Source organism: Coloeus monedula (genome assembly GCF_965178545.1).
Source record: "Coloeus monedula genome assembly, chromosome: 2".
NCBI lineage: Eukaryota > Metazoa > Chordata > Aves > Passeriformes > Corvidae > Coloeus > Coloeus monedula.
Window position 1 is genome coordinate 116980349 of NC_138782.1, and position 20004 is coordinate 117000352.

A 20004-nucleotide genomic window follows, 5' to 3' on the forward strand; every position below is an offset into this window, starting at 1 on the left:
ATGCGGGTTCTCCATCTGCTCTTTGCAGTCGTTGTCATTCTCCTCCTCCAGGGCATTCCGGGTAAGGACAAAATTCTCACAGGGGTTGGCTTCTGCAGGACTGTGGAGAGAGAAAAGGCAGGTTACTGACCTGAGGTAGAAGAGGACAAGACAGAGCCTTCAAGTCAAGGCTGACCTAACTCTTGTTTCCAAGGAAAAAATTTCTCCTGAGATGGTTTCCATGAAATTCCTGGCTGCAGCTGTCCCAGGTCCATAGGTTTTGCATCCCCTCCTCTCTGTGCCCTCAAAACTCACCCAGAAATAATGAGCCTAAGCCAGGAGCCTGAGCTTTGCTTCTGACCAGGATAAAAGCCTTATCCTGCACAAAACAAGGAGAATCCCACTAAATTCTACATGAGTGGAATACAGATGTGGCAAATGCAGGAAGATGCAAGTGTGACCAGAAGGTTGAGGGAGGTGATTTTTGCCCTCTGATCTGCTCTGGTGAGATCCCACCTGAAGAGCTGTTTCCAGCTTTGAGATCCCCAACATCAGAAGCTGATGGAGCAAGTCCAGAGGAGGCCACAGAGATGCTTCAAGAGCTGGAGCTCCTCTGCTCTAGAGCCAGGCTGGGAGAGCTGGGAGTGTTCACCTGGAGAAGAGAAGGATTCAGGGAGATCTCAGAGCCCCTTCCAGTGCCTAAAGGGGCTCCAGGAGAGCTGGAGAGGGACTTGGGACAAGGGATGGAGGGACAGGACAAGGGGAATGCTCTTAAACTGAAGCAGGGTAGGTGTAAATTAGAGATTAGGAAGGAATTGTTGGCTGTGAGGGTGGTGAGGCCCTGGCACAGGCTGCCCAAAAAGGCTAGGGGCTCTCCATCCCTGGAAATGTTCAAGGCAAGGTTGGATGAGGCTTGGATCAACCTGGGATAGTGGAAGGTGCCTCTGCCCATGGCAGGAGGCTGGAAGTAAATGATCTTTAATGTCCCTTCCAATTCAAATCATTCTGTGTTTCTTTGATTCTATAAAATCAAAACCATCTTTCAGGGGGAAAAAGCAGGGGTAAAGGCAGATAATTTACTTTTTTTGGTCTGTCTGTTTTCTTCTGGGATTCTGGTTTGATAGAAAAATATTCCTTGGCTTGGTATTTTTACTGGCTGCTTGTATACGCAGGTCAGGAATTCATGTTTCATTCAGGTGTAAGATCATTATGACAGAATTTTGGTGATATCACAGTCACAGAAGGCAAATCTGATAACCAAGAAGAGGAGATGTACTTGCTTAGCCTGTGTATGCTCTCATTTATTTAACTGAACTCCTGGGGATAACGAGGGGAGAAAGAAGGGTTTGCCCACTCCACTGGTGGTGAACCCTCCAGAACTCCCAAAACTGGTGTTTCTGCTGTGTCTAGAGAGAAGCAGCACATCCCTTTTTATCAAAACAGCAAAAGATTTGAAAAACCCAAGCAAACTAAAATCCTAAAACACCAAGAATCCAAAAAACCCTCCAAACGAACCAATAGATAAAACACCTGTTCCAAAAGGCACTTCTCTGTCTTCTGATGCTGTCCAACCTCACCTAACTCATCTAAGCTAACATAGCCAGCCCAAACCTCCCTGTCTCACCCAGGCCAGTCGTTAGGAGACTCCCAGTGCTTGCTGGATGGAAAAGCTCCTCCCAAGCACGTCTGATCCTCACCATGGAACCAGCTGAATTTCCCTGCTGCCGACTGAAAGCATCCCATTGCTCAGCCACCAACACCAGAGGGGTTCCCAGTAGATTCTGTGGTTCTGAGTAGGTTCCAGCTCTCCTAACCAGGTCTCCTGTCCTCTTTACCCAGCAGCCAGAGGCCTTTCAGACAGCCAGCAGTGCAGAAGCAACCGCGGCCACTGCCGGAGGCTCTGCTTCCATGTGGAGCGCAGGGAAGGGAGCTGCAGCAACGGCCGCCTGCGCTGCTGCCGGTGACAGCGGCCACTCCAGGGCAGTGTGACAGCCCCAGCACAGTGACCAGTGACCCTGCAGCCAGAACTGTACATAGGACCTGTCCTCGGACACCTCTGTGTCTCCACTTGTAGCTCGGTTTGTCTGTCACCAATAAACCTGTTGGCTTTCTATGTCCTGCTGGGTCCAGAGTGCAGCCGTGTTTCCCCCTCACATGGACCACCCTGCCTGACACTTGGGGGTTGGTGCTGCTGGAGGTGCACTGGGGGATCCAAAACATCTGAGCAAAGGTGGGAGATGTGGTATAGGAGCAAGGGGTGTCCTTCCCAGAGTGGCAGCAAGAGAGGGATCTGCTGGGCTGGTCCAAGCAGTTACGAAGCCTCTCTTCGAGCCTATTCCTCCGCCTCTGTCTCAGTCACTGCCTTTAACAGCCTCAGTTTCTTGCTCTGTTCAGAAGAGGTCATGGCAGGATTCATCCTCTTCAAGTGGATGGATCCAAGACAGAGGTATGATTTTCCCTCCAGAAATGCCTCTTCCTCTCCCACAGCAACAAGGTCAACCTGGGTGGGTGGCTCAGGTTGTCCAACCTGATCTCGTTGAAGATGTCCCTGCTCATTGTAGGGGTGCTGGACTAGATGACCCTTAAAGCTCCCTTCCAACCCAAACCATTCCATGGTTCTGTGTTCTACCTCTGTGAGGAGGTAAAGGTGGGTGTGGCTGAGAAATCCCTGTGGGCAAAACAATTCAAAAAACTCACCCACTCTCACAGAGAGTGTGGTGGGTTCTGCATCTGCCCTGCTCCTGCATGGAGCAATTCCCAGGTGAAATCTTACTTCCAAAATGCAAGGGCTCCCAGACTCTATCCCAACGTCACCCGAGGGGTATCACTGCCTCTTTTCCTGTGTATGCTGATTTATTGAATGGCAATGAGCCAAGGCTAAGCTCACTTCCAGCAGCTCCTCACCAAGGTGTAAATGTTGTGGGCGGTGGGCTGTTGTTGACTGAAGGAAGGGGAACTGCCCACCATGGTGTGCTCTGGAGCAGGACCCCAGCAGCAAGTCCTCACCTCGGAGGTGGTGAGGTGGAAAGGAGGTGGTGTAGGATGAGTAGGAATAGAGATGTCTTGGAGCTGTGAGTAGAGAGATGGCTTGGAAGGGTATGAAAGGCTCCTCAAGAGGAAAGCTGGAAGATTCATCTCTGGAAAACACCAAGTGTGATATCTAGGATGTGACAGCAATGAGGTGGGCAAAATTCCCACCCTAAAACCCCCCAGCTACACACCTGGCTTCAACCTAAACCCACTCTGCTGTCAACCCCAGAGGGACCAGTCCTGCCTTGGAGGAAACCAGTAAATCCAGTGACCTAACTGTGCCAATTGACACCCAGCGGAGATCTGACCCATCTCTGGACTGTGAGCCGGGAGAGATCCCCTCGCTCCTCCTACCACCATGAACTGAAGCAGCGAGGAACTGCTGGGCTCCATGCTGGCATATCCCATCCCTGCTCCTGTGGCTCTGCAGGCTGCAAACACAGTGGTAATGCCGCCAGGCAGTCCCCTCTCTTGGATGCTTCTCCTCTCCGTTGAGTGACAGTCTGGCTCCTTGGGGACCTTGGAAAGCTCAGCCAGAGGTTAGCAGCCACTGTGGCTCACATGAGCCATCAGCCCCATCGAGAGATAAGGCTCCCCTTGATAACAGGACCTGCCAGAACTGAGCCTCCAGTTTTTCCACCTTTTTGAAGTCTGGCCGGTGAAGTTTTGCAGAACTTTGTCTTTTTGCCAAAGTAACCAACTTCCAGCTCCAGCCTTTGCCTTCCCTCCTTTTCCCTGGCCTCCTCCCCCTTGCCTTCCCTCTTCCTCCTCACTCCTCCAAGCGCAGCCTCTCCATGGGGCTGATAGGGATTCTGGGGGGGAGGATGAACATGATGAGGGGGTGATGTCATCTGTTTTTGGCCCTTCAGAGGAGCAAGGGTTAGGCACGTCTGCCTCTACCCAGGCTGGCACCGGGAGCAACTGGGAGCCTTCCTCTGGCAGCCGCCCCTGCGCCTTATCAGGGGCAGGATGACATCCCGGGGCCGGGATGCCGGAGCTGCGAGGGAAAGGAGGTGGAGTGCCCCTGAATGTGAACCCTGTGAGAGCCTGGGTGTGCACAGGGATGTGTCTGTGTGTGTGTGAGCTCGCTGGCCGTAGGGAAATCGCTCCCAGCAGGATGGAGCCGGCTATCAGCCTCCGGAGAAGGGGAAAGTGCCTCTGTGCCAAAGTCCAGACAAGTCAAGGGTGATGCTGTCACCCAGCTCTGCTCCTGGGAGGGTTTAACCTCTCGGATCCAGGCAGACAACCTGGAAAATCCACCTCAAAAAGGTTAGAAGATGCCCCTTGCCATCAAAGGAGAAAGTCAAGGCAGAGGGAGGGAGACAAATTCATCTGTCCCATCCCCAAAGCTCAGGGTCTGGAGTGATCTCAAGCAGAGCTGGGTACAAATTTACCACGGGAATGGTTTTGGGATGGACCCAAGTTGTTTTGGCAACTTTTTTCCAAGGTGGGATGGAAAACCTTCGTTCTCCATAAAATAGTAGTAATGCTAACACCACCCCCTCTTTTCTTCTCTCCCCCAGAAACGTGGTGTGATCAGAAAAGTGTGAAATATTTTTGGCTAAATCCAGGGAAAGCTGGCTTCCTATCTCCTACAACACAGCCTCAGAAGGGAAAAGTCTTTTGGGACATGGGAGCCCAAGGAGAGAGACAGTTCCCTACAGGTCTTAATGTTAGAAAGAATATTTTTTCCCCCGTTCTGATGGAACATCATGCTCACTTTGAGGACCAGTGCTCTACAGGGAAAGGGAGATTTTGGCAGAGCATCTGCAGCCCCCGAAGTTTGGAACAGAAATCTAAACAACTGGTAGGTCTCCTTCCAGCTGGAAAATTTAAAAAATTGATTTTCGTTTGCTTGGAAGAAATAGGGTTTTCTGTGAAAGTTAATCCCAGCTGTTGTAACTAGAGTGAGAAAATAGAAACTGACAAACTAGGAATGCTGTAAAATCAGAGGGAGTGGCCTCAAGCTGTGCCAGGTGAGGTTCAGGTTGGACATCAGGAGGAATTTCTTCATGGAAAGGGTGCTCAGGCATTGGAAGGAGCTGCCCAGGAAGGTGTTGGAGTACCCATCCCTGGAGGTGTCCAAGGAATGTCTGGACACGGTGACAAGGTGGGGATCGGTCACAGGTTGGACTCAATGGTCTTGGAAGTCTTTTCCAACCTAAATGATCGTGTGATTTGTGTCAAATGCACCTCTGCCAACCAAACCCTGGCACATTTTTTTCCATGAAGAAATTGATGCCCTGTGTGTACATCCCGACAAGGGGACTGGGAAGAAACGCAGCCACTGGCACCGCCCCATGCTGACCTCAGCTCCCCACATCAGCAAGAAAGCCTGGCAGTAGCTCAGCCCCAGCACCTCAGAGGCTGTGCAATGAAGTACACTTTTCGTCTAGGCATAAATAAATGACTTCACCCTTCTGGCAAGCTGCTCCAGTCTCTTTCAGCAGCTCCACATGGAAGAATGGCAGCACTGGAGCAGCACAGCCCCTCTTGCCACAGAGGGAGCGCTGGCTGGTGGGGAGGCTCCAAAACAAACACTGTGGTGAGCAGCTGCTGGGCTGCTCCCCAGCTCGACAGCAAAGCCACCTGAAGCCAAAATCTCAGTTTGTGGCTCTCAGTTTGGAGACGCCCCAAGGCGGTGTGGAATTTGGGGAATGTGCAGGGGAATGGCTTTGCACCCCAAATGAGGAGGGTGGATGCACCCTTTTCCCTCTCCAGCCTCCTTCCCAGACCACAGCTTGCAGGATCCTTCCCCAGATTCCACAAGCACTCAGGTTGTCTTCCAGGACTATCCCCCCGTGCCTGGGATGGACACGAAAGCTGTCAGGAATCTTTATTGTCCAGATCTTCGCATCGTTATCAGTGACTCCCACACACTGGAAGTGAGATATGTGTGACAACATTTTTTCCATCAGAGAGCTTATCATGGCTGAGAAGAGGGGAAGGGGCTGGGGAGGGTGATGGGGAGGAGGAGGAGGGAAGGAGGGGAGGTGCATGGGCATGAACGCCCACCCAGCCCATCCTCCACCCACCGATGATCCCACATCTATGGAAGAAGGAGAGGAAAAACAGGGTTTTTTTGGAGGAATGTGTTGTCAAAGCAGTTGTGTCAAACCTAAGACCTCCTGACCCAGTCGAGCCAGTCCTAAATTCCTCGGGTAAGATCCGAAAACACTCTTCCTGCAAAAGCATCTCTTAATTCATATGGGTGTATGTACAAATGAGGAGACCTTCTGCAAGGATGTTGGCTGGGCTAGCAGGTCCTCAGGGGGTCTGACCCCTCCTTGGTGTCAGTCAGATCCTTCCCAGGGCTAGGGGAAACTCCAGCCGGCAGGAAAGACATTAATGTAGAAAAAATCTCAGCTGTGTCAGACCACAACAGAGCTACTGGGACTCCAGCACTGTGTCTGTGGTTGTGAACTGTGAGCTGCATCTCGCTGGGTTTTTGCTGTTGCCAATTTTCTCAAGCTCTGGGCCCACAACCCAGGTTTGTAGAGTAGAAGCTGAAGCCTGGCCTTCCCAGTCTTGATCTGGAGGAGATGGAGGGAGAAGTAGGGAATGGTTCTTTAAGACTGGAAGTTTATCCGCAGCCTGGAGGAGCTGATGCCACAGTCCTGTGGCACCAAGAAACAGCAAAGTTTGTGCTACAGGAGCCGTGGGGACAAAACCAAACCTGCAGCTGGGTGATGGGAGAATTTTAGGGAACTACAAGACCTGTGAGTCTTCAGATAGAGATCTGAAGCTGGCAGCACTTGCAAGGACAACACATCCCAGTGAGGTCTGCAGGACAAGCTAAAAATACAGATGTGATTTCACAGGATCACAGAATGGTTTGGTTTGGAAGGGACCTTAAAGATCATCTCATTCCACCCCCCACCTCCCACTATCCCAGCTTGCTCCAAGCCCCATCCAGCTGAGCCTTGGATGCTTCCAGGGATGGGGAGTCCACAGCTTCTCTGGGCAACCTCATCACCCCTAGAGTAAAGAATTTCTTCCTAATTTCGAAGGCTCTGTACATTTGCTCTGGAAATCACTACGTTTATTCCAAGTTCATGCATATCCCAAGTTTGCCATTAGCTCCTTTTCTCCCAAAGCTCTGGGTTTCTGCTTGGCCCACAGCAGCCACTTCAAATGGAACACAGTTGCTGGAATGAAAAGCATAGAGATTAAATAATCCCTCCCTCCAGGCTGCTGTTTTCAAGGAAAGCCCAAGAAATGCTGTCCTGGTTTCACTTCAAGGTGAGGAGTTTGGCAGTGCTGTCTTGAGACCATGATGAGGTGATTGCCCAAAGGAACCACCAGCTCTGGAAGCAAAGGTGAAGCTGAGGTCCTCCTTGCTGGCATGGGAACAGCTTTATCTCCCCAGGGAGGACAGTTATGGATTTGCCTATTAGGATCTGCACCATGAACAGTTAAGGATTTGCATTATGGGCTCTCCAGGCTGATGTTTCCAAGGATGAGGCTGGATGACAACACAATCCTTCAATGTATGATCCACAGCCCAGGGGCAGCCCTATCTGAGCACCAGACAACTCCTGACACAGAGCACATGGAGGCAAAACACATGGGAGGGGAAAAATGAGGATGTTTTGTCTACTGGGTCTGTGATTAGTTCTGGTAGCTGCGATGGGGAGGTGGCAGCTGTGCTTTTGTGATTAATGGGAGGTTTCACCATCGGCATCGTCGCTCCAGAGCTGCCTGTTCCCTCGGGAGCTGCTATCTGCTGGGAGATGCTGCTCTGGGAGCTGCTATCTGCTGGGAGATGCTGTTCTTCAAGCACAGTTCGTTAGCAGGGTCCCCTGGGGGGTGACAGACTGCGGTGGGTTAAGCACAGGCTGGAAAAGGGGCTCTTGGATTTTGTGAGCTGACATGGTGGGGGAGGATCCGAGGTCCTTCTGAGTGTAGGCAGAAGCAATTCTGGCTCAAGCTAATCCAGTTATCAGCCCCCACAACAGCCCTGTCACTCACCAGAGTCACATTACTGCAAAATGCCTTCAGAGACAGGCAGAGTCATCCCAGCAGCCATTGCCAGCCACCAGCTGGACAGTCCTGAGGTAAAAGTGGATCCCAAAATATGTGTGGACACCTTCTGTGACTAAGGCATGGGACAGAGATGAGTGGGTTTCTCACGGATGATCTGAAGCAGTGACTCTCTCATCAGCCTTAGACCAAGAAATGAGGTTTGTGGACAAAGGTGGTGCAAAAAAAGATGGGGAGAAGCTTTTTAGCTGGGCCTGCTGTGACAGGACAAGGGGTGATGGTTTTAAATTAAAGGGGAGTCAGTTAAGATTAGATATGAGAAGATATTTTTGCAATGAGGGTGGTGAGGCTCTGGAACAGGTTGCTGTGGCTGCCCCATCTCTGGGAGTGTTCAAGGCCGGATTCTGTTCAAATCAGTTTTTTCAGGGCTGAATGTTTTGGGTTGGAATGGACCTTAAAGTTCTTCCAGTTCCAACCCCCTGCCATGGGGACACCTTCACTAGCCCAGGTTGATCCAAGCCTCATCCAACCTGGCCTTGGTCACTTCCAGGGATGGGACAGCCCCAGCTTCTCTGGGCACCCTGGGCCAGGGCCTCACCACCCTCACAGGTAAGAATTTTTTCCTAATATCTAATTTACACCTACCCTGCTTCAGCTTAAGACCATTCCCTGTGTCCTGTCCCTCCATCCCTTGTCCCAGGTCCCTCTCCAGCTCTCCTGGAGCCCCTTTAGGCACTGGAAGGGGCTCTGAGATCTCCCTGGATCCTTCTCTTCTCCAGGTGAACACTCCCAGCTCTCCCAGCCTGGCTCCAGAGCAGAGGAGCTCCAGCCCTTGAAGCATCTCTGTGGCCTCCTCTGCACTCACTCCAAGAGGTCCATGTCTCTCCTGTGCTGGTGACCCCAGAGCAGGACCCAATGTATATCACTCACTTCATTCTTTTTTATGTTGGAGAAGAAAAGAGAGGCTGCTCCTCTCTGCAGCCCATGCACAAACCACTCACGGAGCCCTCCTTTCTTTCCCTAACTGGGTGCAGTTTGTATCACAGTTGTCCCAGACACCACTTTCTCATATCCCATCCCATGCCCAGGATGTGTCACCAACCACATCCTGGCCAAGTTCCCTGGGGGCTCGTGGTTGTGACTCTGAGGCTGGAATTTCAGTTTCCATCCCCAGCACCATCAGTGATGGCTCCTGGACCAGGTCACTGGGGTGATTCTGCTCAGGCTCCTCTGCCCACACCCCTTGTCTGGCAGTGCAGGAGGGTGTTCTGCATCCCGTCTCATCCTGGGGGACACCAGCACCCCTGAGGTCTCCTCAACCTCTGCTGTATGAGGATTGACCTCTTCCCTTCTGGGGTTATCATCTACCAGACCCTCACTGCTGGCAAGCTACTGTTGAGTTTTAGGAGTTCTCCTTCTATTTTCTTTCTATCTTAAAGAATTTCCCCATATATGTTGCCAGGAGGACAAATTACTGAGTGCTTAAGAAGAAACAAAAGACCTGGCCACAGGAGGAGGGGTGCAACTGGCTACTTCTTTCACCTGGGGTTTTCTCCTGTAGGGCTGGGGATGCCGCGAGATTTGAGCTGGGAAAAAAGGGGTTGGGTACAGCCCCTGGCTGGCTGGTGTTCTCGGCATCCACAGGGAGAGGAGGGCTCCCATCGTTGTGGAGGGAGTTTGTCAGCGCTGCAGGCTTCAGCTTTTGGCTGCCTTCCTTCTACCGTGAGTGGAGCCTGCTCGCTGGAGCGGCTGTTGCACTGGGACCCTAACACCCCACCTTACTAAAAGAGGGACCTTTCCACCGTCTGCTCGGGTGCCTCGGGGAGAACCCCGGGATCCCAAGCCCACCTTTCCATGCCCCGCTGGGAGCCGGGCCGTGGCCACCCTGCCCCCGCCGTTGCTTCGAGCCTTCGCTACTCTGTAGCCGTGCTCGCCCTGCCTGCCCAGACCTCCGGGGGTTCCGCTGCAGCTCCGGAGTTCGATACATCCTGTCCGCCACCCGGGATTTCTGCTCGTCCCTGCCGTTCCAGCCTGCCATTTCAGCCTGCTGTTCCCAAGGGTCCGGCCGGACACCGGGATCGGCTGCCCAGGGGTTTGTGAAGCCTTTGTTCCATCCCTTCCCGGGATCCCGGGATCGGCTGCCCAGGGGTTTGTGAAGCCTTTGTTCCATCCCTTCCCGGGATCCCGGGATCGGCTGCCCAGGGGTTTGTGAAGCCTTTGTCCCATCCCTTCCCGGGATCCCGGGATCGGCTGCCCAGGGGTTTGTGAAGCCTTTGTTCCATCCCTTCCCGGGATCCCGGGATCGGCTGCCCAGGGGTTTGTGAAGCCTTTGTTCCATCCCTTCCCGGGATCCCGGGATCGGCTGCCCAGGGGTTTGTGAAGCCTTTGTCCCATCCCTTCCCGGGATCCCAGGCCACCAGTGCCGCGTGCTCCCCGAGCTCGCTCCGGAGCGCCCCCTGCAGCCGCGGGGGAACCATCGCACCTGCCCTGCTCACCGGGAGCCGCCAGCGCCCCTGCCGGCTGCGAGCGGAACTGCACCCGAGGGGAAAGGGCCCGTCAGCCGAGAAGGCTGGCACTGGGTTTGTGTGTGCTGTTACTGCCATAGTTATTGTTGTTTGTTTGACTGGTTATATACATATACATATATATATATATATAGTAAAGAACTGTTATTCCTATTTCCCATATCTTTGCCTGAAAGCCCCTTGATTTCAAAACTATAATAATGCAGAGGGAAGGGGGTTGCAATTTTCCATTTCAAGGGAGGCTCCAGCCTTCCTTGGCAGACACCTGTCTTTCAAACCAAGACAGTTACCTTGGCAAGACACGGATAATCCTTCCTATCCAGGAGGGAATTAAATTTGTCTGCACTTTTAAATTAGTTGGTTGTTGCTTTTAATGCTGACCTGTGAGCATAGAGCTAAACAAGCCCTCAGCAAGTTTGGCCATCAGTGCATTCCCAACAGGCTCTCCTGTAGCAAAGAGGTCCCAGAGAAATGATTCTGAAGGAACACCAGGTTAGGCATCCCTCCATCACACCCATCTGTGTTTTGAGGAGCATTCTTCCACAGGTTACAGCCATGACCAGGATGGATCTGGACGAGGGAGTTATCCATGCAAGTGTAGAAGAAAGGCAATGTCTTGGAGTAATGAAAAGATTTCCATGTGCCACAAGTGTGACTTGCTCCAAAGTGAGAAGGTGGAAGTGATCAGTGCCTGAGGGATCAGCAGAAGGTGGTGGTGTCTGCAGAAATCAGCCAGGAAACGCAGCTGTTGTGCTCTGCCACATTAAGATTAAACACCAGGACACCTGCACAGGGTACCTGAGGCAGGACACACCTGGGATATGGACACAAGTCCCTCCTCTGGTTTGTCTCATCCCAGCAGGATCCAAGGCACTGGTGAGCATCGAGTCATAGAAACATGGAATCATAGAATCATAGAGTCTTGGAACAGCTTAGGTTGGGAGGGACCGTAACGATCATCTGGTTCCAAACCCTGCCATGGACAGGGACACCTTCCACTAGACCAGGCTGCTCAGAGTCCCATCCAGCCTCCAGGACGGTCCCTATTCCAAGGATTGTCCCTCTTTAGGGACAGCCTGTGCAAGGCAGTGACTCGGTCTCACCACAATGGGAAACAAGCCAGTAATAGATTAATTAGCAGTCTTCACAACAGGCTAATTACCATTTTCCCACAGGACTGTGCTTGGAGTTTCCCAGCCAGGTATGACCCTGTGGGTGTGTGACAACCCCTGCACACAGATCTGCTGGAGCATCCCCAGCTCCCACCCTGCTGTGAGGCTGAGACCCATTTCCCAGTACAATGAGGATATTTTGGGGCTGCTTTCCTTTCAGCAGCTTCCTCTTGCAGCGCGACGTCTGCTGTGATCTTCATTTCCCTCCTACCCTCCATTATTCCTCAATATTCCTCTTCCAGGTCCTTTTCCTTATCTGCTGCCACTTTCCTGTTTTTCTTCCTTGCTCAGCACCCTCCAGCCTGCCTGGCTCCTGGACCACCGGCTCCTGTCTAAGGGCTTCCTCCTTCTCTGGCTGATGTCCTCCCAGTGATAGCCCCGAGCATCCTGGGGGACCACACGCATCCCGTGGGGTCCTGTCAGGAGAGGGTGGCGGAGCTGACCTTGCACCAAAGGAAACGACGCCGGGAGGAAACAGCAGCACTGGGCTCCCAGAATATCTCCACTCAGAGTTACCCCAGGGATGCACAGATAAGCAGAAAAAGGGGGAAGGAGGAGGAGGTCAGGGCTGTTCAGCTGAGATGTTTGTGTGTCTTCTGGCACAAACACCAGTCTGGGCTTCCCCAGCAGGCGTCAGTGTCATTTTGGGGGGCAATTGTTTGTTCAGCCTCTGCTCACCTTGGAACATGCAGCTCAGCACTGTGATGGCGAGGGAGATGCTCAAGGCCATGGGGAGTCAAAGTTAGGAGAGCAATTCCCAGGAGAGGATTCCCTCTTTTTGTGGTGTTTGTTGCCTTGGGTGGGTGCCAATTCAGGGTTAGGATCTCGCTGTGCCTGGTGCTGAAAAGACTCAGGGCTATCCCTTACCCCTCAGATGGGACATACAGGCACCTGGTGGCACAGCCCATCCCATGGGACAGCTGCCTGCTGTGTGGGGACTTCCATGGGTGATGGTCACCCTTAGTGGGCCATTCTCAGGAGCCTGTGGCTCTTGCAAGAACCAGCACATAGAGTTTGTCAGCTGCAAGTCCTTGGAGAGGCTGGAGGTGCTTGGAAAATGCAGCAAAGCCCCTCTTGGAAGATTCTGTGCTGTTCTGTCAGCCCTCAGACCCTGAGGTCCATCCCAAGGTGGGTGACCAGGGGGCTCAGAACAGCAGAGGCTGCAGCCAGAAGTCACCCCCTCTGTCCCCATTCCAGGAACCTCCTGCAGCCAAGTGATGCCTTGGCAGACAAATAAAAGACCCTGGAAGAGGAATATTGAGGAATAATGGGGGGTAGGAGGGAAATGAAGATCACGGCTTCTCCTACAGCAAAGGCATAGCTGGAGATAGTGACATTCTATTTTATTCTATTCTATTCTATTCTATTCTATTCTATTCCATTCCATTCCATTAAACTCATTCAAATGATTCATGATTCCATGACTGTGCACCACGGCTGTGTGTTGGGACATCTGCCACCCTGTTCCCCGGAGAGGAAAGTCACCTCAAAACTAAAAAAGGCCCATTCCAGTCCAGCTGACTTGTTACCCCATCAGCTGGGAAAAAAAAAACAGCTGCCAACTTCCCCTCCAAACCCAAGACTTCTCCAAAGTCCCAGGAAAGCATAACTTTACACTTAGGTCTCAGTTTAAACATGTGCACGTGACTCTGTTGCAATGAGCACGAAGCTGTCTCAGAGCCAGTTCCCTCCGCTCGTCCCAAGCCAAACCTGCTGCCTTCCTCCTGCTATATTTATCAGAAAGATTTGGCTGGTTGGAAAGTGCTTGGGGATGCAGTGGGGGTGGAGCCACCTTGGAAATCAGCCATGGGAGAAAACCCAGAGCCGCCTCCAGCCCCATGTGGCTGTTTCGAGATGGTCTCACATCCCTCTCAGGGTAATTCCAGTGTAAGCCTGGGAGGCTGCTCAGCAGTTGGTGAATTCCTCATGCTCTACAGATAATTTGTATGTCTTTAACACCCTTGTGCTTGTCCTTGTGCTGGGGACCTGCTCCCCTCCCAAATCTTCACAATCCTCATCTCCAAACAGAGATTTCCAGGCAGAAATGCTACCACTTTTCTTCTGCTCTGAAGATTGTTCAAATCAACTTTTTGTCACTCTCTGAACCCAAAGGGATCTCACTCTAAACTGGAAGTTCCTACAGATACAAGTGAGATTGGTGCATTTAAGTACCTGAAAAATCTTTGTCACCCCCACACTCTCCTGTAGCAGTGAGACCAGAGGAGAACAACACACAGAACCTCTCCCACACCTCCACAGTGAGACGCTTGCTCCTCACTTTTCTGCATCCCCTGGGAAGATCTGTTCGCAGCTGGGAGCCTTGCCCGTGCCAGCCTGGAGGCACTCCCTGAAATCCCTGCAGCTGCAGATGTTGAGCAAGCTGTGCAAGAGATTCCTGCTGTACACCACAGCACGTGGGGCTGCTCTTGGGCAACCAGGCTTGCAGCAACACGGGATCAAACCCCTTGGATGTAGCGGTTTTACGGTGCTCAGCTTCCTCTTCATTACTGGAGCACACACCCCTGGCATTTCGGGCTCTGAATGTGTTTTAGCTTTCTGTGTCGGGATGCCTCTCTGGGCAATCTGTGCCAGGGCCTCCCCACCCTCACAAGGGAGAATTTCTCTCTAATATCCCATCTATCCCTGCCCTCTGGCAGTGGGAAGCCATTCCCCTTGTCCTGTCCCTCCATCCCTTGTTCCAAGTCCCTCTCCAGCTCTCCTGGAGCCCCTTTAGGCACTGGGAGGGACTCTGAGGTCTCCCTGGATCCTTCTCTTCTCCAGGTGAACACCCCCAGCTCTCCCAGCCTGGCTCCAGAGCAGAGGGGCTCCAGCCCTCAGAGCTTAAAATAAGACAGGATGAGACAGCCCAGCTCCCTTGAGGTATTCAGGATGGCAATTCCCAAACAGACATGGAATGAGGTGATGGAAATCATCCTCCAGGAATGAGACTTGTTCAAAGTGACAGGGCCAGGGGCAGATTTCGTGATTCTGCCAGGGAAGTGACAGCAGGAGCTGCCCAACTCCGCAGTTTTCTGCTCAGCCAAGGAAATTCTCTCCACACATCCCTCTGTAAAACTTTCCCGAACCACGAGATGGCATCAAAAACCAGAGCAGCCTGAACCAGACAGTTTTTCCCTCTGGTCTGGCCTCCTCCAGCAAACCCAGACTTGTGGAGGTTCATCCTGCCGGGATGAATGGCACAGCATGTCTCTTCTTATAGGAACGTCCCTTCTGCCCCAGGAAACTCCCTGCTGGCTCCCTCGTCCTGCACATTTTTTTCTAAATAAATTAAATTTAAATTAAATTCAATGTGCTTCCAAGTTTTTCCAAATCCAAACAGGTCCGGGTAACCATCTCACGGGTCCCTTGCTGCTGACCCTCAGAAAACCCTCCCAGCACTTTGCCCTTCCTGCCCCAGCTCCTTACTAATGACCCCAATTTCCAGTCCCACCAGTTCTCCTCCTATTTCCATTTCCCCCCCTGAGGCTTATGTATAAACAAAGCAGAGAGCAGGGAAAAACAGAGTTACCAGGAGAAAGCAGGTCCCGAGTGGCCGGCGGCATGTGACAGACCCTCACAGGTCACCAGGAGCCTGGCATGGTGCCTGATGAGATAACCTTTCACTGGAGCACCAAAAACACCCTTTTCCAAAGAATCTTGGGAGGTTTCCCTTCCTCCTAGGAGCCAGCAGCCCTTCTGGCTTTGCAGGCAGTCAGAGGGTGCCAGCAGCATGAAAAAGTCATTGCAGCAGAGCTCTCCATGGGCCAGCAGCGTGGCTTTCTCCATCTGGACTCGCTGTGGGATGGAGCCTTCAGGTCTCAGTTTCCCTTCTGCCAAGCAGACACTGAGAGTGGCTCTGCAGAGAAATTCTGGTCTCTCCCTGAAGCCAAATTCTGCCTGTACCAGACACAGTCTTCATCCCTGTATCACCTTTCCAAGCCAAAAACCACACAGAACAAATATTTGGGCCTAGGGAATCCCCTCACAAAATGGGTGTTTCATGCTGTGAGCAGGAGAGATCAAGAGATGAAGTCACTGACACAAATGGGAGTCTGGGGATCTCTTGGAACAGACAAGGGCAATCACAGCCCTGGTCCTTGGCCAGACACGTTGGGAAAGCACCTTCCCAAATCTGTGTTGGGATGGAAGACTCAGGTGAATGTAGGAACAGCCAAGAGCCCGTGTCCCCACCTTGGTCAGGCTCTGCTCTGGGCCATGACCAATCTCTGAGCCTGCAGAGAAAGGCCAAATTGTGAAACACTCCCCCAAAAAACTGCACCCAGAGCTGTCTCAGTAAAGTCAGGATGGCAAAGTTGCTCTGATTGGAAGGGACCGACACATTGGTCATGCAGAAGAGCAGAGGACACGGACCAGGGGGTTTGTTTTCCATCTGTACAACACCCACAGAAAAGTGCTTTGGGTGCAAATTCTCACTGTCCCCAGTTCTCTCTCACTTCTTCTTTTCAGTGGATTTTCTCCTCTGGAGCCAGTTGGCTTTTTGAATCACAACAGCTGTCCTCATCTTTAGATGTCCCCATCCTACAGCTGTCATCTGTGCAGGGGGGGACCACAGAGGGGCACAGAGGGGAAGTCAGGTCCCGTTTTCTGTCACAAGCCAGGATGGATGGACACAAATTGCAGCTGAGTGGCTCAAAAGCACAACCTCAGCAAGTGGCGGAAGCAGGAGGTCAGCATCCGGTGATGGGGCAGAGCAGCTGAATTCTGAGCATTTCCCATCACTCCTGAATTCCCTGGAGGCTGGGGTATGGCAGGAGCAAGAGCAAAGTCAGGTGTGTACCAGAAAGGGAATAGAGGTCACAGCATCTGCTCTGAAGTGTCTGAACGTGCCTGACCCAGCTGGACACGAGACAGGTGTGCCCAGGTAGCCAAGGCCAGTGTGTCCCCAGCACTGGTGTGTCCAGCAGGGCCAGGGCAGTGCCCGTCCTCTGTGCTGGCACTGCTGGGGCACCTCCAGTGCTGGGAACAGCTCTGGGACCCTCCTGACAGGAGAGACCTTGAGAGGCTGGAGAATGTCCAGGGAAGGGAACGGAGCTGGGGAAGGGGCTGGAGCAGCAGGAGCAGCTGAGGGAGCTGGGAAAGGGACTCAGCCTGGAGCAAAGGAGGCCCAGGGGGGACCTTGTGGTTCTGCACAACTCCCTGACAGGAGGGGCAGCCGAAGGAGGGTCGGGCTCTGCTCCCAGGAAACAGGGACAGGATGAGAGGGAAAGGCTTCAAGTTGTACCTGGAGAGGTTTAGATTGGATATTAGGAATAATTTCTTCACCAAAAGAGTTGTCCAACCCTGGCACAGCTGCTCAGGGCAGTGGTAGAGTCCCCGACCCTGAAGGGATTTAAAAGCCATGCGGATGTGGCACTTGGGGACACAGGTCAGTGGTGGCCTTGGCAGAGCTGGGGGATGGTTGGATTTGATGATGTCAGAGAGCTTTTCCAAACTAAATGATTCTATGACACCCCATATGGAAAGCACAAGGCAAAAGTGCCCTGCAGTTGAAGTGTTTCCCAAAAGGAACATCCTGGACTATCTGGGACCAGAGCAGCTGCCCCAACCAGCCCCACACTGACAGGGATACAGCTCTGGGGAGCTTCCCCAGCCCAAAAAGCTGAGAAACACAACCCCTTGTCAGGGCAGAGAGAGTGTATGGAACAAGTTCCCATAGATTCAAAAATTTGTCGGATTCATGGAGGAAAATTCAGCTCTGATAAATATAAAGTTCCACCTTTGGCTCAAGGAATGCTGCAGCCAAAAATTGCTGGGAGAGCTGGGGAGAGAGGTCTGACCATGCTGAGCAGTGACATTCTCACTGGTCTACAAAGCTCTGTCTCAGGCAAGACACAGGACAAGTTTGTCCTCAGCCTCTCTGATGTGCCAGACGCGAACAAAAACTTTTCCACCTTTGGATGAGAGCAGCTGGGCACCTCCATGGGCACAGCTGATCATGTTTTCGTGAAGAATTACGAGGGGAGACACCCCAGGAAGACACAACGGATGGAGCAAGGGAACAAAGGAGAGATTCTCAATAAAAATACACAAAACTGTTAGCGTTTAATCTAGACAAGGACTCTGCCTTATGCTGGTGCTGAGGATCCATTTTGTCACCCTGCAAAGGGCCATAAACTTTGCAGGAACGAATAATATCCCTGTCCTTGCCCACCCATCCACCCAGGGCCAGCAAGTTCAGCCCTCGAAGTTTCGCTGCTCTCCCAGATCTTCGTCCCAGCGATGGTGGGAAGAAGCTTTTTGCTGATGTCATCTGCTCCCGAGTCACCTCCCGGCCGGTCACAGGGCTCCTCGTGAGCCAGCCCAGCTGAGTCACCGCGGTTGTGTAACCGGAGTTCCCTGTTTGCACGGATTTTCAGGAAACCAGAGCTCCCTGTTTCCACAGGCTTGCTGGGAGCAGGGGCAAGGATTTTGCAGCATCCTCCAGATCTAGAAGGGGCCTTCAGCCTTGTGAGCAGCGTCAGCAGCACAAGGCGAAGGGTGCTGCAGATGGGTGGCCAGGGGGTGTAGGACACCAAGACCCTCCCAGGTCCCACTGCCTTGCTGCATGGGTGGAAATCCAGGCCTGGTGTTGGATTCAGCTCTGCTGGTGCCTTAAATTATCTCCCATCCACACCAGGAGCACGCAGCCCCCACCAGCCAGGGCAGCCTCTCTTGCTCAATGAGGCAGCAAAGCCCATTTTCTGTCTGGACAGAAAAAACCTGGTCAACAAACCCCGACTTCCACCAGACAAGCCTAAATCCATCAGAATTAGCCAACAACCCAGCCAAGGCATGTTTCAGTGAGCTTTTTGAAGCCACGTGCTCCAGCAGTGACTCTGGCAGACACGGAATGCTTGGAGGAGGAGGATTTGAGCTCAGGATGTCCCAGCTCCCATGGAGACGCGAGGATTATGTCGGTGCCCAACCCTTCCAGCAGGATTTATCAGGAAGCGTTATGGCTCTATAAAACTCTGTTTTAATTGCCCTGGGTGAGTATTTTACCTTGGCAGATGATGCAGCCGTGTAATAACCATCATTTTTCCCATCAAGGCCTCACAGATGTGCTGCTGCTGCCAGGAGGGGCAAGTCTGCTGCAAAATCCTGTCACAGAAATGTTAGAATCATAGAAAGACTTGGGTTGGAAGGAGCCTTAAAGCTCATCTCATTCCAACCCCCGCCATGGGCAGGGACACCATCCCAGGTTGCTCCAAGGGGTCCAGCCTGGCCTTGGGCACTTCCAGGGATGTTGCTCAAAGAGGGACACGAAGCCAAGAGTAAAAGAACCTCAGGAGCAAATTTTGTAGTGCTGCTTCAGTAGTAAAATTATGGTGTTTAAAAGTGGCTGAAAAGGGTGAATCAGGAAAAATCAGGGTGGATACTCCCCAAAGGAGGTCTGGCAGCCCAGCTGGACAGGGTTTGGGTTCAGGGAGGAGCACAGTTCACTCCTACCCCAAGCCAAGCCGAGCTATTTGGTCATTAAATAAACCTGCATTTCATACCCTTGTTGTAAGCAATGATGGCTCTAAACCCTGAAGAAGAAAAAAAACCCCCATACCTGCATTAATTAGGACTAATTTTTTTTTAATTACAGGAGAACATACATAAAAAACCCCTTTTATTTTCTAGAACTAATAGGTGTTGGCCCTGCAGCAGCCTCGTTAAGAGCTATTCGCTGTTCAGTGTAGAAGCAGGGGCACCATGATTCAATCAGCACTGATTTAACGAGTGATAAGAGAGGTTTGCCCAAGGCCTCCTGACCCATTTCCTTATCTCATTCCTGTAGTGGTGGATTTTGCTCCAAAGGCCAAAGCCTCAGCAAACATCATTCATTTTTTCTGATACACTAAAAAAAGTACCATGAGAAAAAAGGGTAAAAAAGGGCAGGTTTGTTTCATGGCTGGTTTGGGCACACAAGGGATTTTTGAACTCTCTGGGAAGTCTCTAATGGGGAAATTTTCCTGGCTGCATTCAGCATCATATATAAAAATGATTTATCGTGGGATCACAGAAGGGTTTGGGTTGGAAGGACCTTAAAAGTTCATCTCATTCTACCCGCTGCTATGGACAGGGACACCTTCCACTATCCCACGTTGCTCCAAGACCCATCCAACCTGGCCTTGGACACTTCCAGGGAAGCAGCAACTTCTCTGGGCACCCTGTGCCAGGGCCTCCCCCTCCTCACAGGTAAGAATTTCTCCCTAATATCCCATCTAACCCATTGCCCCTTGTCCTATTCCTCCATTCCTTGTCCCAAGTCCCTCTCCAGCTCTCCTGGAGCTCCTTTAGGCTCTGGAAGAGGCTCTAAGGTCTCCCTG

General features: G+C 52.2%; 1 protein-coding gene across 1 annotated transcript; it reads left to right on the forward strand.

Moving 5' to 3' along the window:
* LOC309570471 (gallinacin-13-like) lies at positions 1-1943 on the forward strand (the record flags this gene model as incomplete). Its single annotated transcript, XM_082277304.1, has 2 exons — positions 1-61; positions 1822-1943. The coding sequence occupies 2 exons, from the start codon at positions 1-3 to the stop codon at positions 1941-1943; spliced, it is 183 nt and encodes a 60-aa protein (XP_082133430.1).
* Positions 1944-20004: the final 18061 nt, after the last annotated feature.